This window comes from Hippocampus zosterae, chromosome 17 (genome assembly GCF_025434085.1).
Source record: "Hippocampus zosterae strain Florida chromosome 17, ASM2543408v3, whole genome shotgun sequence".
Classification (NCBI taxonomy): domain Eukaryota; kingdom Metazoa; phylum Chordata; class Actinopteri; order Syngnathiformes; family Syngnathidae; genus Hippocampus; species Hippocampus zosterae.
In genome coordinates this window covers 15,141,143-15,158,303 of record NC_067467.1, presented here as the reverse complement: position 1 = coordinate 15,158,303, position 17,161 = coordinate 15,141,143, and the positions used below count along the sequence as shown (strand labels likewise).

Genomic DNA, 17,161 nt, shown 5'->3' with positions numbered 1-17,161 from the left:
GCAGGAGACCCCGGGGACGACCCAGAACACGCTGGAGAGACTATGTCACCCAGCTAGCCTGGGAACACCTCGGGATCCGCCGGGGAGAGCTCAAAGAAGTGCCTGGGGAGAGGGAAGTCTGGGCTTCCCTTCTAAAGCTGCAGCCCCACGACCCGACCCTGGATAAGCGGTGGAAAATAGATGGAAATGCATTCAGGCAGCACGATGGTTGACTGGTTAGCATGTCGGCCTCACAGTGCAGAGGGGCAGGGTTCAATTCTGGTTCTGGGGCAGGGTTCAATTCTGGCTCTGGCGTCCCTGTGTGGAGTTTGCATGTTCTCCTCATGCCTGCATGGGTTTTCTGCGGGTATTCCAGTTTCCTCTGACATTCCAAAAAGAAGCATGGCAGGTTTGTGGAACACTCTAAATTGTCCCTCGTGTGATCATGAGCACGCATGGTTGTTTCTCTGCGTGTGCCCTGCGATTGGCTGGTAACAGGTTCAGGCTGAGTGTTTTTCATGTGTGCTAAAAAGAAAAAAAAGATTCCTTCATTCCTACCGATTCCTTCATTGTTGGAGTGCAGTAATTCCATGAGTGGTGCCGATGCGCCTTCTGCATCAATGAGTTCCGCAGACTGTTTGTCCAGCGCCAACTCACACAAAACTCCTGCAGCTACTCGTTTCACATTCTCCACATACGAGTACAGCAGCTGGACACACAACACAGAAATGTGCCAATTTATAATGATTGTTTCATAGGCTTCTTGGACAACTACATTTTCCATGTTTCCTTCAGTGTTTATTTTTTTTCCAAGATGAAATTTGGATTTACTGTAACATTTTGACATACAGTGACTGTTTAGTAAGTCTTGCCGCATTCCAACACCTTGCTGATATTCCTTCAACACCATGTCACACCCAGAGCAATCAAAAGAAATTCCACTGCTTTTGTAATCACACTAAACTTAATCCTGATTATATTCCAGGAATCACAAAGAAAGGATTCCCACCCTTGCATGCAGCGAGGGGAAGATAGGAGTAAGGAAGTCAATTTCCATCCTATCTGTATTTTATGAATTCTGTTTTGTTCTTAGTACTGAATCAGAGTGTACCTGCACAAATAGTGGTATGGTCTGCATGCTCGCAATCTCTCCTCGGTTAATAGGATCCCTGGCCAGAATGTGAAGTGCTCCTGTGCAGCCCTCCACAATTTCCTCCATACGGACACCATCCTATTAAAATATTCAGAACAAGAGAATGCATCAAAAACAGAAATGAACATGGTTATCTAACATACTACAGTATGCTCTAGCTTGTAGCGTGTATGTGGCTATGTTTGTGGGATCTTCACACCTGATATGTCTCCTGGGAAGACGAGGCATGCCTCTGTGTGTCCTGGTGAGCTTTTAACAGTAGATTAACCAATCTTGGGATTGTCCCCGCATCCCTCAGAGTTGCTTGATTAACTGGGCACAGCGCAAGGTTCCGAATGAGGCCAACAGTAGCCTGGATGAATAAGTCAAATCAGATCAGAAACTAACCATCTTATCTACACACACACAAAGGTAACACACAAACAGATTAAAAAATACTGTCAGTGTAACAGTGACACTCCAAAGTGTGATAGACACAAGAGATAGAAACCTGTATGCTAAAATTATTCAAATCATGAAAACAAAATGCATACCTGTCAACTCATACGGTTTAGCCATAGTTCATACGGATTTTGTGGTGAATCTTACGTAAGCGGCCGTATCGCACTAATCATACGGATTCTGAAAATTTCCGGTTTTTTTTTTCCCCTAACAAGTATTTCCGTTTGCTTTTGTCTACTCGAATGCTTTCATTTCCGGTAACTTTCCAGTAAATTACTTGGTTCCTATTTGAAAACATTCATTGCATACTTCGGTAGTGTACAAGCAAACAACAAAGAGAAGTCAAACAAAGCACAGTGGAAGGTTTCTTCAAGAATGGATATCGCAGTTTAATGGCGCAATAATGCCTTGTTAGACAGAAGAATATGCTCATTGCACAATTTGCATACGCGACGTAAAAGTTCTTGCATCTGGAGTTCATGATGTGTAAGAACATTTGAGGTCTAACTTGCGCCAAAGGAATGCCAGAGAATCACAAAAGCAGCCAAGTATGATACAATTCACGAAGGATAACACAACCAGTGCTCCAAAGGATATCCTTAGTAAACATCATTGAAAATTTTGTGGGTTTTTTTCTGCCGTTATTGTGACATATAAAATGCTTTGGTATGTTATAAGGATTTTTTGCTCTTTATAAGGATTTTTTTGGTAGTTTATACAGGTTGGTGCTCTGAAAAGTTGACAGGTATGAAAATGCATATTGAATGAGCAAAAACAGATTCCATGCAAATCTATGGACGTGTGGTGAGAAGGGCGTCACGTACTATATGTTTCATCAGTTGCCGGCAGTAAGTCGGAATTGTTTCCAGTGAGGGTTGGACACCGATTCTTTGTCGCCGATTCTGTTCATAACCTTTATGGACATAATTTTTAGCCGCAGCCAGGCGTTGAGGGGGTCCGTTTTGGTGGCCTCAGTATTGTACACGTACTGTATGTTTCGTCAGTTGCCGGCAATAAGTCGGAATTGTTTCCAGTGAGGGTTGGACACCGCCAAGGCTCCCCTTTGTCGCCGATTCTGTTCATAACCTTTATGGACATAATTTTTAGCCGCAGCCGAAGCGTTGAGGGGGTCCATTTTGGTGGCCTCAGTATTGTATCTCTGCTTTTTGCAGATGATGTGGTACTGCTGGTTCCTTCAAGCAGGGCTCTCCAACACTCACTGGAGCGTTACGCAGCCGAGTGTGAAGTTGTTGGGATGAAAATCAGCACCTCCAAATCTGAAACAATGGTCCTCAGTTGGAAAAGGGTAGAGTGCCCTTTGTGGGTCGGGGAGGAGATCTTGCCCGAAATGGAGTAGTTTAAGTATCTTGGGGTCTTGTTCATGATTGTAGCGTCTGCTGTGATGCGGACTTTGTATCGGTCTGTCGTGGTGGTGAAGAAGGAGCTGAGCCAAAAGGCCAAGCTCTCAATTTACCATTGGATCTACATTCCAACCCTCATTTATGGTCACGAGCTATGGGTTGTGACCAAAAGAACGAGATCCTGGTTTTATCCGCAGGGTGTGAGAAGCTCGGTCACTCAGGAGGGGTTCAGAGACTAGCCGCTTCTCCACATCGAGAGAAGTCAGATGAGGTAGCTCGGGCATCTGTTTAGGATGCCCCCTAAACGCCTCCCTGGTGAGGTGTTCCGGGCATGTGCCAGGGGATGACCCAGGACACGCTGGAGAGACTATGTCACCCAGCTGGCCTGGGAACACCTCGAGATCCCCCGAGAAGACCTGGAAGAAGTGGCTGGGGAGTGGGAAGTCTGGGCTTCTCTGCTAAAGCTGCTGCCCCCGCCACCCGCCTGGGGATAAGCGGTATAAAATGAATGGATGGATCGGTGGATGGATGTTCCGTCAGCCATCCACAATTAGCGGCCCACAGGCCAAATCTGGCCCACAAGAGCAAAGCGTCCAGCCCACAAGACGATCTCCCCGTGCCGATTCCCTGACGCTTGTCACAACCAGACTTGGAGAATGCAAAACATGGATAAATTGTCACAAAAAGCTCAATGGGATGGGCCACCTTACCTCCAGTGGTTGCCGCAATATTGTGAGCAAATCATATAATCATCGCTCCCATTTGTGTGATGATCCGGTTTTTGTGTATCTCCAGCAGATGGCAGAGGAGGGACTTCCCTCCAGCGTGCACACCTGCTGCCAATGTATCATCATATTAGCCAGGTATTTAAGGACTGTCTTGTTGCCAAATCTCCGTCGGATTATTGACCTTGTTTGCTTCTAATGCTCAAGTGCTGTTTTTTCGACCTCTGGTCATTGTTATTTTTGCTCTCTCATATGTCATGAGTAAGTATAGATATCTTGCCCTTGTTTTGTTGTCATGTAATTGGGCTCTTGTCATTTTGTTTGTATTTTCCGCATTACTATTACCGTGCCTTTTTGCAAGTGCTTTTTGTTTTTGCCTTGTTTTTCCTGACTTCTAATGACCAGCGATTTCTGTTTATATTTTGTCTGTGCGCTTTTCCTTTTCAATAAATATTTTTGTCTTTATTTGTGAAATCCAACCAGCATTCAGTTCATCCACGAATTATGTCAATTTGGGCCACAGGAGCTCGTGTCAGCTTATGTTAACAAGTGACGAGCGAGTTGCTTGTCGCCTGGAAAGGGTAAGCCATTCAAACAAATTGCCTCATGTTGGCAGTTAAAAGTGACTGAGGGAATTAATTGGAAAATGGTGATCGAAAATCACTGGAGGAATTATTTTAAATAATATTTACAAAGAAAAGAGTGAGCTGTCATAGACTACATTTAAATTATGTCATTTTATACACATTGCGATTTTCTTAAATCATTGAATTATGGCATGGTTTTTAAACAACACTCTTTTCCATGGTGTGTCAACTTCACAAGACATATTTACTTCCACTTTACAGCAACTTTAATGAACCTCCAGGAATGCTTTCATTGTTTCAGTCAAGTTAAAATAACCAAAATGGTGACGGTGTCATGTAGCCCTCTCAGCATCTCTTCCCATCTCCTCCTCTGAAAATAAAAACACGAATCCCTGATGTCCTCAAAGTACATATCTCTCCAGGGACACCGTATGTCAGCAAGTGCTGTCAAAGTATGATGGGAAATGTGTGTTATGATTTTTTTTGTTATCTCTGGCCACTTCTCAAGCCCAAATTTGTATGCATGTCATTACATCTGAAAGGATATGCCTCAGTGCAAATGTGACCTTGCAGACTATCACTGTACTTTTACATTTGACAGCAAAGCTGTACCGTATTTCCATTTCCTTTCGTTTCCCATCTTCAAAAAGCCAGTAGTGCAGTGGTCGTTTTCTCACCTTTATAACAGGCCAGTATTGTGGTTGTCCCAGCAGCTTGACCACAGCAGGGACACCATAATGCAGCCGCACAGCATTCTGGGCCAGCTCAGCATCGTGGTGGCGCGACGTGAGGTGACGCAAGGCGCAAACTGCTGGCTCTGCAACATCTTCTTTTTCACCAGCACGCAGTACAGCATGGATCAGTGCCTCCACACCGCCAAATTGAGTGACTCGAGTCTGAAGTGAAGCAAATTTTAAAACATGAATTAAAATATTTAACAGTTAGGGGATCATGACAGCAATACATACAACCAATCAAGATGAGGAATTGCTTTTATAAAACGATTACCTTGGGAGTTTTGAGCGGCATGTGTGTGAAGATATCAACAACAATTAAAGACTCTTAAAGGGAATTCGGAAATATTAAACATATGTGAAGATAATTGCTGAAAACATGCACAAACACAGAACTATACTTAAACACAGAGATAAATTGTCAGTGTTTTTCACCGTTTCAGTTTTCCTCATTTTTGAGCGTGGCTAAATTGGTGCTGAGTGACACAGTTTGTCCCCTCTCTCCAACTTCATAAGCACTTGAATGCCCTCGCATGCAGCAGGTTTATCCTATCCGATGCAATTGCAAGTTATACTTACTTGGCCCTTTCCCACCACTACAGTGTTCAGTTAACTACTGTAGCTAGTAATACCCCAAAATGCATCTTCTGGATGCCACAATTTAGAACAGCTTCATCCCATTATTTCAATTTCCAATGTATTCAAGCTACCGTAATATGTCTGAATGAAAAGCATTAGGTATATGCTCAAATGTCTGTCTTGTAGTGTCAGCCGCAGGCTGAAGTGCATGTACTACCTTTTTTAATAAACACTTGACTCTGTTGTGTATCTGTTTGGTGGACCCACACACCGACATAACACCACCCAGTGAGGTGACGCCACGGTATGCGCTGCCTGTCCTTTGGCCGAAAGGGGCTTCACTTGACTTGCAACCCAGCTGATACATAGCCCCTATCATCAAGGCATGGAAAACCTCATGACGACCCAGTGAGATATATTCAAGCTGTCAGCTTTTAGGGACCATTTTCACAATTTAAAAAAATATAGTAATGAGTAGGCATAAAGCTGTGTGGCATTTCAATGATATTTACAGTCATTTCCAGGGACCATAACAAAAAAGTACTCTCACACAGACGGGCATTCATGTAATGTTAGGAATTAAAACAAGGTGCATCACATCTCAAAAGATTTGAGATGGTGTATTCCTTTTAGGATGTATTTTGAATTAAAATAGTAATAAACAAATGCCCCACATTTTCTAGACAAAGTATTTTACTTTACATGGCTTACCTTGTTGCGTGAGTTATTACAAGTGAGGTTGGACAAGATGCCTGTTGCACAGGTCAGCATATTGACATCATCCGAACCCAGCTGAGTGACTAATATCTGCAGCAGACCATCTAAACCTTCCTAGAGAGAGAGAGAGAGAGAGAGAGAGAGAGAGAGAGAGAGAGAGAGAGAGAGAGAGAGAGAGAGAGAGAGAGAGAGAGAGAGAGAGAGAGAGAGAGAGAGAGAGAGAGAGAGAGAGAGAGAGAGAGAGAGAGAGAGAGAGAGAGAGAGAGAGAGAGAGAGAGAGAGTTCCACAAGCGCATCATTAGAGCAAGCTCAGGTGCAGCACAATCAACACAAGACAAAGGACACAATTTAGGTAGACTTGCAGCCATGCGCTTGGCGTAAAGTGGGATAACTTCATTTTTGTGCGAGCGCAAGTCTAGTCTGCCGCGTTTTGGGCACCTCTCTGGTCATTACCAGGAATCAGGTTGCTTCACCACCGACTCACCTGATAATTTGGTCTTGGAAAGTAGACTTCTCCCCAACTACATAAGCCTGTGGATGCCAACGAATGCATCAGCGGCTATCTGGCGCAATTGAAAGTTATAATTACTTGGCCCTTTTCCACCGTGACAGTGTGTAGGTCGCTACTGTAGCTAGGAATGCTTATACCCAAAATGGATCTTCTGGATGCTGCAATTGAGAACAGCTTCATCCCATTATTTAAATTTCCAATCTATTTTATGTCATGATAATAACTTTGATAATTCAGTCACGGAAAGTTGACTGTCATTGCCGTAAAACAGGCTTGTTTCAAATTCAGATTCAGAAAACTTTATTTATCCTCTGGGGCAATACATTTTTGTGCCGGGGCAAGTCTAGTTTAGCGTGCCTGTGAATTTGGTAGATGTGCTTTGCTTTGCTGGGCGTTACAGGTGACAAGGCTGCCTCACACATGACACGGGTGCAAGGAGGTCTGCAATTTCGCACATCATACGCATAGCCGACTACATCATCCGCAAGAGGAGATTGTGCAGTTTACTTGCCGATGTTATGCATAGACTCCGAGTCTTTTTCTGTTTCGCAATGTCAAGTCGGCAGTGCTGCCACCGCCCTGATTGTAATGCAAATGAGGGATGCCGCTATGATTAGGCAGAAACAAATGCCCACTTATGCCCAAATCTAACTTCGCAAAGTATGGTCAAATGCCACCCCCCCCCCCCCCCCCAAAAAAAAAGAAAATTCCACCCATGTGGACATTTAGATTGCTTTGTGCCAGACTTGCACTGGGAATGAAGACACGGCCCAAAGTGTGTGCTAATATTCTGACAGGAGCGATGACAGAGTGACCATGAAGTCCATGGTCACTTCCCCTTCCAGCTCAACGAAAGAGTCCTGACACAGAAACTGCTTGTGGAAGGTCTTGAATCCTTGACATGTTTGTCTGTAATTTTCTTTCTATTCTTTCCATCATTTAGCTCTTATTGTGCTTCCCCGGTCCAGCTCGTTTTATTTTGTCTTCACAGTTTATTGTACATTTACGACAGTCTTTTGCTGACATGGTTTTTCGTTTATCTTTTGCTCCCTTTCACATGATTCCTGTGGTTGAATAAATGTGTTTATTTGCATTGGTTCAATTAGATCAATTTAGGTTTTCACAGACAAGTGTGAGTAGGATTAACACAATTTTGTTAGCAGTGGTAATATTGAAAGCAAATAAGTTGAGTCATACATACTTGTTTAGTTGCAGCATCTGACAGGTTGCGAAGCGTCCATAGACAGTTCTGAATTAGACGCTGACTCGAACCCGTAAGATGCTGACCCAAAGCTTGCATACCTCCTGCGGACAGATGTAAATATAAATTGACGCCTTCATCACCTGCCATTATTCCACATTACTGTTAAGTTCTTTATTTGTACCAGCTTCTACTATGGCGGGCTTGTTGCTGGGACACACAGACAGTACTTTGAGTACCCGACTGGTGGTCCAGAGAAGCTTCTCATAGTTATAGTTCCTCATGATGAACACCAGACCCTCTGGGCCCCCATTGGCGAGTATTATTAGCTATGAAAACCAGGAAGCACAAGGTGAGTAATTACTGATTGCTGAAAAGAACATTCACACCTAACCGTATTCACCTTGCTCTCTTGGTTGGCGTAGGACAAGAGCTGTAGACAATCTGTGGTAATTGCAAGGAACTTGGGGTTACTCTTTTTGAGTAAGGGCACCATCCTCTGAAGGCCATCAGCAAGACGCACTGCCATCTTGGCTCCCTCTTGATGCAACAGAAGGTTGTGAAGAGTGGTTATAGCGTAAAATAAAACTGTCTCCACAGGTGAACTGTGAGGAAAAAAATGACAGAGGATGGTGATTGAAATGTTATTCAGGATTTTATTTCTGATGACATGAGTAGATCTTTAATCTCAACATTTTATGAATGCCATTATTTTGTCCATCTGCAACCAGTGAGTTTTGCAAGAGATTTTAGGGCATCATTTTCGCTACGTAGTGACAAAAGTGGGGAAACGATACCAACAGATGGAGGTGGCATCAACTAGTTAAAAAAAAAAAGAAAAGACAATAAAACTTGTTTGTCGTTCCTTTTTTACGCCATCTAGCATTTTTAAATTTTTTCAGAAAATACGTAAAACCAGGAGGACAGTCCTGTCTAATGAAAATGTGACTATAGACAGAATTTCAAATGAATTTGGTTTTACCCACAAACCTAAAATGATACAAGCGTAACAACAGACTTGGAAAATGGAACACAGAGAAAACAACTAATGCACAATACACGAAAAGAGAGTGCATTATGTAACGTTTCAAAGGTTGACTTCAGAGAGAATCCACAGAGACGGGGGGGTCGGGGGGGAATGTAGGACAGTAAGAAAAGGCAAAATTGTCTTTTCTTACTGTCTCTTTAGTTACATTGTGGTGGAGGAGATTAACTTTCAAAGCTTATTATGGTTGTAAAGTCCACATATTGCATAGGAGGTGGTTTCATCATCGATGTGGGACAACATAAACATTTCAAAACTTCAAAAATGCAATGAGACGGCCCGGTGCTCCAGTGGTTAGCACGTCGACCTTACATTGCAGAGGTCGTGGGTTCGATCCTGGCTCCGGCATTCCTGTGTGGCGTTTGCATGTCCTCTGAACACTCTAAATTGTCCTTAGGTGTGACTGTGAATACTAATGGTTGTATGTCTGTCTTTGTGTGCCCTGTGATTGGCTGGCAACCAGTTCAGGATGTAGCCTACATAATGCCCGAAGACGGCTTGGATAGGCTCCAGCACGGCGCATCACGGACAATTACAAAAAAACAATTACATCAGTGATTGGCAGCCTTTGATAGCTTGTGTACTCACAAAACTTTCGGTCGTGCCATTGAGTAACCCATCATTCATAAGTAGAATGTAACACAACTGATTATTTGATGAAAATCACTTATTTTCTTTGATTTGTACATTTAACTACATTTAACTTAAATTCAACATAAAAATAAATATGCTGGGAGTTCCGGTATGACAGCGAGAGGGTAAGCAGCAAACGCGAGGAGCTCCCGGCCGTACGAGCAAAAAAAAACGAGAGAAAAAACTCGACAAAAGAACGGAGGCAGCGATCCGAACACATGATAAGATGGATATGAACAAAGCTCTGCCTGGAAAGGGAAAGGAAAAGAAGAAGAAGAGCGAGAAACAGACTGAAAACACGCACAACGAAGGTGAAGGGGGATCGGCGCTAGCGGCTACTGCTAACATAGCATTAGCTCGCGACTTCGACAATCAACCTGCCTGGGTGTCGGCATTGCAGGCTAATCTACAGAGCGGACTCGGAGAAATAAGAGCCAAAATGGACACGGGACAACACAATTTGGACGGCAAATTGGACAGAATCGCCAAACAAATGGAGGAGATGAAACAAGGACTTGAAAACTTGCGGGAGGAAACTAACAGAAAGCTCGAATCCGTGAACGCTGACATCCGGGTGCAAAGGAAGGATATTGAGATGCTGGAAGAAAGAGCAGGTGATGTGGAGGACTGGAGTACAGAGGTACAGGAAATTCTCACTGACTCACTCGAACAACAAAGGAAGCTCCAACAGAAAGTGGCCGACTTGGAAGGGAGGTCGAGGAGGAACAACATCCGAATTTGGGGACTGAAAGAGGGGGTCGAGGGAGATTCCACAATCGACTATGTTGAAAAGCTTATCCATAAAGAGCTGGGAATCCCCGAAGATATTCAACTGGAGATACAAAGGGCGCACAGAGCGCTAGCTCCAAAACCAGTATTGAACAAACCACCACGAGCGATGATAGTAAGCTTCCTGAGATTCAACATCAAAGAAAACGTACTCAGGAAAGCCTGGCGAACGCCGCTCCAAGTGGAGGGAAACAGAGTGACCTGGGACCATGACTACGCGACAGAAGTGGCGGCTAAACGTCGAGAATATGCTGGACTTAAAAAAATTCTAAAGGAGAAGGGAATTAGGTTCCAATCCCCAATGGACACACTGAAGGTCCACTGGACTGAAGGAGTGAAGATATACAACAGCGCTCAGGAGGCAGCGGAAGCGATGCGGATGAGAGGGTGGCAGGTGCCGAGCCTTGGACAAGAGAACCCGACGACACAACAGAGACTGGAGGCAGCGCGCAAGTGGACAAAGACCAAGAGATAATTGCGAGAAAATTTGGAGGAGACAAGGAATGAAGGACAAAAGCTGCGGAACAAAGAACTCGGACAGGAATGCAGCTGTTCTCAAAGGACTTTGGGAATCCGCATTAAAACTTTTTTAATCTCCCGGGTTCAACGGTTGGTGAGTAAAGAACAAATTTTGTGTGGGGATGCTGTTAAGTTTTCGAAGGGGGAGCAACTTTGAGTTTAAATAATTAGAAATCAGACGATTGGCTATGAATGTTCGGGTGTAAACGAAGGTTATATAGAGCAACGTAATTTGATTGAAGGGTGGGGTTTCTTTTCCCAAAATAATCCACTGAAGTAGGTTAAAGAATGTTTAAAAATATACAAAGCTCCGGCCGGGAGCTCTTGAACTGCATTGTTGGACTTTTGTAGTGAGCTAGGGAGATCAGCACTGGAGATGATCTCTGCCACTAGGGGGGCCCTCTCACTAGGAGAGGCTTTACCCCCCACCCACCAACAGGGGAAAGGGGATATGAAAAGGGAATCCCTTAATGCCTTGGAAACTCAATTTTTGATTGATGTTGACAATTGTTTATGTTTTATGGTTATAGTGTTTAGTATGTATGTCGTGATCCGGGACATGGGGGTAAATACAGGATATTCCAAAAAGATTGATGGTTCAACATAGAGACATTAAGGTGGTGTCATTAAATGTGAATGGCATGAACAACCCAGTAAAGAGGGGGAAGGTGTTGACAAAATTAAGAAAGGAGGAGATGCAGGTCATTTTTTTTTACAAGAAACACACCTGACGCCACGTGAACATGAAAAATTGAAAAGGTATGGGTACACTAATACATACTATAGTTCATTTAAAGAATGCCATAGGAGAGGGGTGGCTATATTAATGAAGAACTCAGTGAAATTTGAATTTGACAAAGAGATAAAGGATAGAGAAGGGCGGTACATAGTGGTCCAGGGGATGATGGAAGGCGAGAAGGTCACATTAATCAATGTATATGCTCCACCAGATAGTGAAAAGAACTTTTTTGAAGACCTTTTCAATATCATAGCTGTGGAAATGGAAGGGCTCTTGATATGCGGAGGGGACTTCAATGTGGTGTTAAACCATGACTTGGATACAACAAGCACAAGAAAGTCTAGGATGCATATAACCAAATGCATCAACACACAAATAAAACAACTTTGTCAGACCACAGCGCAGTGTATATGACAGTGAAATTGACCAGTAGAAGGAAATCTACAATTTGGAGGTTGAATGTAGGTTTATTGAATGACAAGGAATTAGTACAAGAAATAAAGGGAGATGTAGTCAAATATAGGGAAGAAAATGACAATGGAGAAGTTAACCCAAATATTGTGTGGGATGCTCTGAAGGCAGTAATAAGTGGAAAATTTATAGCACATGCAACACGGCTTAAAAGAATAAGACAAGAGTCATATGAAAACTTAAGAAGACAACTGAAAGAACTTGAAGATCAACATAAAAGGACAAAAAATGCAGAGGTACTTATGAAGGTCACAGACACCAGAAAGGAAGTAGATCGAATACTATTAACGGAGGTGGAAAAAAGAGCACGGTTTGTGAAACAGGTTTACTACGAAGGTGGGTCCAGGGCAAGTAAATTACTGGCACGAAGGTTAAGGGTACAACAAGTGTTAAACACAATTCACAAGATTAGGTGCCCCAGAACGAATGAATTATTAAAAGAACCGAAGGAAATAGAGGAAGCATTTCGGCAGTATTATAAGACTTTATATACACAACCGGATGCTGCAGATGAAGAGAGTATTGCAACATTTTTAGAGGACCTGGAATTACCATCAATAGGGGGAGAAGATAATGAAACCCTGAACTCTGAAATTACTGCAGAAGAATTGGAGATCGCGATCAGCGGAACGAAAAATTGTAAAGCAGCGGGTAGTGATGGCGTCCCCTCAGAGTTTTACAAGATATTTAGACAGGAATTACGTCCCCTTTTGCTATCGTCACTAAGATATACCATGAAGGAGGGCAAGATTCCACCGTCATGGAAAGAGGCAATAGTCTCTATAATCCCCAAAGAGGGTAAAAGTAAAGAGTTATGTAGTAGCTACAGGCCAATATCCATACTTAACGTTGATTATAAGATCTATACCTCAATCATATCCAAAAGATTCGAGACTTTCATGCCTGATATTATAGATAGAGACCAGACGGGTTTTGTCAAAGGGAGACAGGCCCAGGATAATATAAGAAAAACTTTACACTTAGTGGAGGCGATTCGGAAGGCAGGAACGAGTGCAGTGTTGGTGAGCATGGATGCAGAAAAGGCATTCGATAGTGTGCGGTGGGTCTATCTATACAAAGTCATGGAAAAATTCGGCTTCAACGGAGATTCGATTAGAGTTGTACAGACACTGTATAACGGGCCAACTGCAAGAGTGAAAGTGAATGGCAGCTTGACGGACCGAATAACACTTGAAAGGTCGACCAGACAAGGATGTTGCCTCTCACCAACACTATTCAATATCTTCATTGAACCTCTAGCCCAGGCAATCAGACAGAATCACAACATCAAAGGCGTGGAACTGAGAGGCTCAGAACACAAATTGAGCCTGTTTGCCGATGATCTGATAGCATACGTAACACAACCGGAAGAGAGCTTCCCCAAATTGATGGAACAATTGGAAGAATATGAACGTTACTCAGGATATAGACTTAATGTGACAAAAACGCAGATCCTGGCACTTAACTACACACCATCAAAGTTGATGAAGGGAAAATACAAAGTAAAATGGGACAGTGAGACGGTCAAATACCTAGGGGTGTATGTCACGAAAAGCATGGACAAACTGTTTGAAACGAACTATACAAAGATTAATCAAGCCATCAAGGCGGACCTGGGGAGATGGTCGACACATGTCCTAGACTTGAGCTCTAGAATAGAAATGGTCAAAATGAACATACTGCCGAGATTGCTGTACCTCTATCAGTCGCTGCCGGTAACCATACCACAGAAACAATTTATAGAATGGGATAAACTGACCTCAAGATTTATCTGGGGGGGTAAGCGACCGAGGATCAGGTTGACGACACTACAGTTGCCCAAGAAGAAGGGAGGATTGGCGGTACCGAATTTTAAGGATTACTACCGTGCAGCACAACTCAGAGCAGTGGCATGTTGGTGTAACAGAGAGTATAGAGCAAAATGGAAAGACATAGAGGTGATGGCCGAGGAATACCTGACTCAACCACTGCTGGGGGACAGAAGATTATTTCGGGTAAAGGAGGGCTTGATTGATCAAATAACAAAATTTACTTTAAATACATGGTTCACCATAGTAAAAGAAAATAAATTAGAAAAGGAGGTGAAGATCCTAAGGTGGCTATCACATGATGAGGACTTTCAACCAGGGAAAGATTATGGCTTCAAAAGATGGGAAAGAAAAGGTATTACAGCGATAAGTACGATGATAGAAAAGGGGGAGATACCGACCTTCCAAAAAATGAAAGACATGTTTGATCTAGAAAGGAGCGACCTCTTCAGGTATCTACAAGGTAGAGACTATTATACAAAAGAAATAAAAATGGATACGACAACTGAAAGACATGATGTAATACAGGTAATGATGGATGCATATAAAGGGGGCAAGAGTACGGTGATTTCATCCCTATACAAAGGGCTCCTGTTGAACAAGGGGAATTCGACTCTGTACGTAAAAGAGAAATGGGAAAAGGAACTCCAAACCGAGATAACGGAGGAAGTATGGTTGAATATGTGCAGGATACAACAATCAACAACCGCTTCGAGACGTTGGCGGGAGTTTGGTTGGAAAAATATTATGAGGTCTTTTATAACCCCAGGGATGACCGGGAAATACAAACAAGGGCAGAGTGAGTGCTGGCGGTTATGTGGACAGGACAGATCGGTAGATCATGCACACATATTTTGGAAATGTCAAAGGCTGAAAGGCTATTGGGAAGAGGTTTGGAGAGAACTGAAAAAGATAATCGGTTATGAAATACCAAAGACCGGCTTAGTGATGTATCTGGGCGATATAAATCAAGGGAATGTACTACCGAGAGACGAGTACTTGGTAAAGGTGTTGCTGGTAGCCAGCAAGAAGGCCATAACAAGAACATGGTTGAAAACTGACCCGCCAACAAAGAACCTGTGGCTGGAAATAGTGGGAGAAATATTTGAGTTGGAAAGATTCACATACATATTAAGGGTCCAAGTAGGGAAGTTTAAAACGAGATGGGAAAAATGGGAGGAGTACAAAAATAAATGAATGAGGGAATGACACCACAAATCGGGATAGATCACTATAGACTCCGGATATAAATCCAACATAAGGGACACCTGTCACTGTTGATCACAACATTCTACTATTTTTAGTTGTAGGGTTTTTTTTGTTTGTTTTTGTTTTTTGTGTGTGTTTTTTTTGGATTTTCTTTTTTTTCCTCCAAATAGTTTTGTATGTCATTTGTTGGTCCCTATGTTAAAGGGCCGTTACAGCCATGCATGGACGTTGTAATGGAAACTGAACACGAGTGGAAATGAACGACGTCCTCGGTATTCATATGTTCAGATTTGTATGGTCCTATGTGTGGTTGAAATAATAAAAATGCTAGTTACAAAAAAATAAATATGCTGCCTTGAAAACACTATTTTACCCCCAAAAAACGGAGCACCTTACAAATAGTCATCGAAACTTAAAATATCAGGAGTAAAACACCGAACAAGAATCATATTCAGAACCACAAAAGTAGTTTGACTTTCATTTCATCTCTGTCTGAACTTTAATGTGACACTTGAGTGATTGGTTACTGATGTGTGAAATAAATTATTCCACGACATACCCCCTGTAATGTGCTAAAGCAGGGGTCTACAAGTTTGATCCTTGTGAACCCCTATCCAGTTAACCTGATCCAGGCTTGGGTAGGGTTCACATTGACAACCTCCACGTGGTGAGCCCTGGTAATCTACAAATCTGTAGAGCGAATGTCAACAATCAGAGACAGCAACCCCCTCCGGGGTGGTAAAAGGATAAACCCTCGGCCCCGGAGAGCTGTGAGAAGAACCGGCCCAGAGCACGTGCCCCTATCAGGGCATGCAAATCCATCTATCGCATGGGCCGGAGTGACAATAATGCAGCTAAATGTGGAAGGCCTTACTAAAGCAAAATATGCAATCATAGAACACCTTATGGAAAAACACAATGCAACAGCAATCCTCCTGCAAGAAACACACTCACTGGATCATTCCAAACTCAAGATCTCTGGTTACAACCTGGCTGCTTGCACCAACAGCAGCATTCATGGAATAGCCACTTTTGTGAAGAACTCTGCCACCTGGAACCCGATCAACTCATCACAAAGCGATGGTGAAGTGGAATGGCCGGCAACGGAAATTGAAGGCACCACCGTAGTCAATGTGTACAAACCACCAAGCACAAAACTGCAAGGCAATTCTATCCCTGCCTTTTCCTCTCCTTGCATATATAGCGGAGATTTCAATTCCCATAGCACCACAAGGGGCTACCAAACCACTAATCAAGATGGTGAAACACCTGAAAGCTGGGCCTCGGCTGCTGGCTGGCAACTGCTCTACGATCCAAAAGAACCGGACGGCTTCCACTCCAGAAGACGGAACACAACAACTAACCCGGTGTACAAGCCCGGACTTGGCTTTTGCCAACATTAATGGACCCATTCTAGAGCGGTTGATCCTCAGTCCGTTTCCCAAGTCACAGCATAGACCATCACTCATACTCCCGGCTAATCCAATCAGGCCAACACTAAGCAAAGCTGTGAAGAGATGGAACTTTCGAAAAGCCAACTGGCCTAAATTCAGGCGCTTAGCTGATAACTGTCACCTACCAGACCCAACATAAGCAGACCTGAATACGTCTTATATGTCATTATGTAAAGCCCTATACAAAGCCGCAAAAAGAACAATCCCACGCGGTTACCGTCACCAACTCATACCAACATGGGACGAGGAGTGTGACAGCCACTACAAAGACTTCCTGTCTGCCGCAACGAGTGAAGAAGCAACCAAGATTTCCACCGACCTAGTGCAATGCCTCGACGCGAACCGTGAGAAACGATTGGAAGACACGGTCCGAAGCATAGACTTCACTCACTCACTCACCCACGTACCTAGGAGTGAAGCTCGACCGACAGCTCACATATAAACAGCACATAGATGCTCTTCGTGCCAAAGTAACAGCTCGAAACAATCTGCTGAGATGCCTAGCT

The 17,161-nt window shown here is 43.3% G+C and overlaps 1 protein-coding gene across 2 annotated transcripts in view; it reads right to left on the bottom strand.

Annotated features, from left to right (window-relative positions):
- LOC127590184 (junction plakoglobin-like) overlaps positions 1–17,161 on the bottom strand; it is a 158,683-nt gene that overhangs the window by 29,285 nt on the left and 112,237 nt on the right. For both annotated transcript variants that reach the window (XM_052049648.1, XM_052049649.1), the window contains 8 exons: positions 8,392–8,593; positions 8,173–8,317; positions 7,989–8,092; positions 6,271–6,390; positions 4,924–5,142; positions 1,332–1,484; positions 1,091–1,210; positions 538–688 (listed from right to left, as the gene is read on the bottom strand). In XM_052049648.1, the coding sequence (XP_051905608.1) occupies positions 538–688; positions 1,091–1,210; positions 1,332–1,484; positions 4,924–5,142; positions 6,271–6,390; positions 7,989–8,092; positions 8,173–8,317; positions 8,392–8,593 (1,214 nt within the window). The remainder of the gene's footprint in view (positions 1–537; positions 689–1,090; positions 1,211–1,331; positions 1,485–4,923; positions 5,143–6,270; positions 6,391–7,988; positions 8,093–8,172; positions 8,318–8,391; positions 8,594–17,161) is intronic.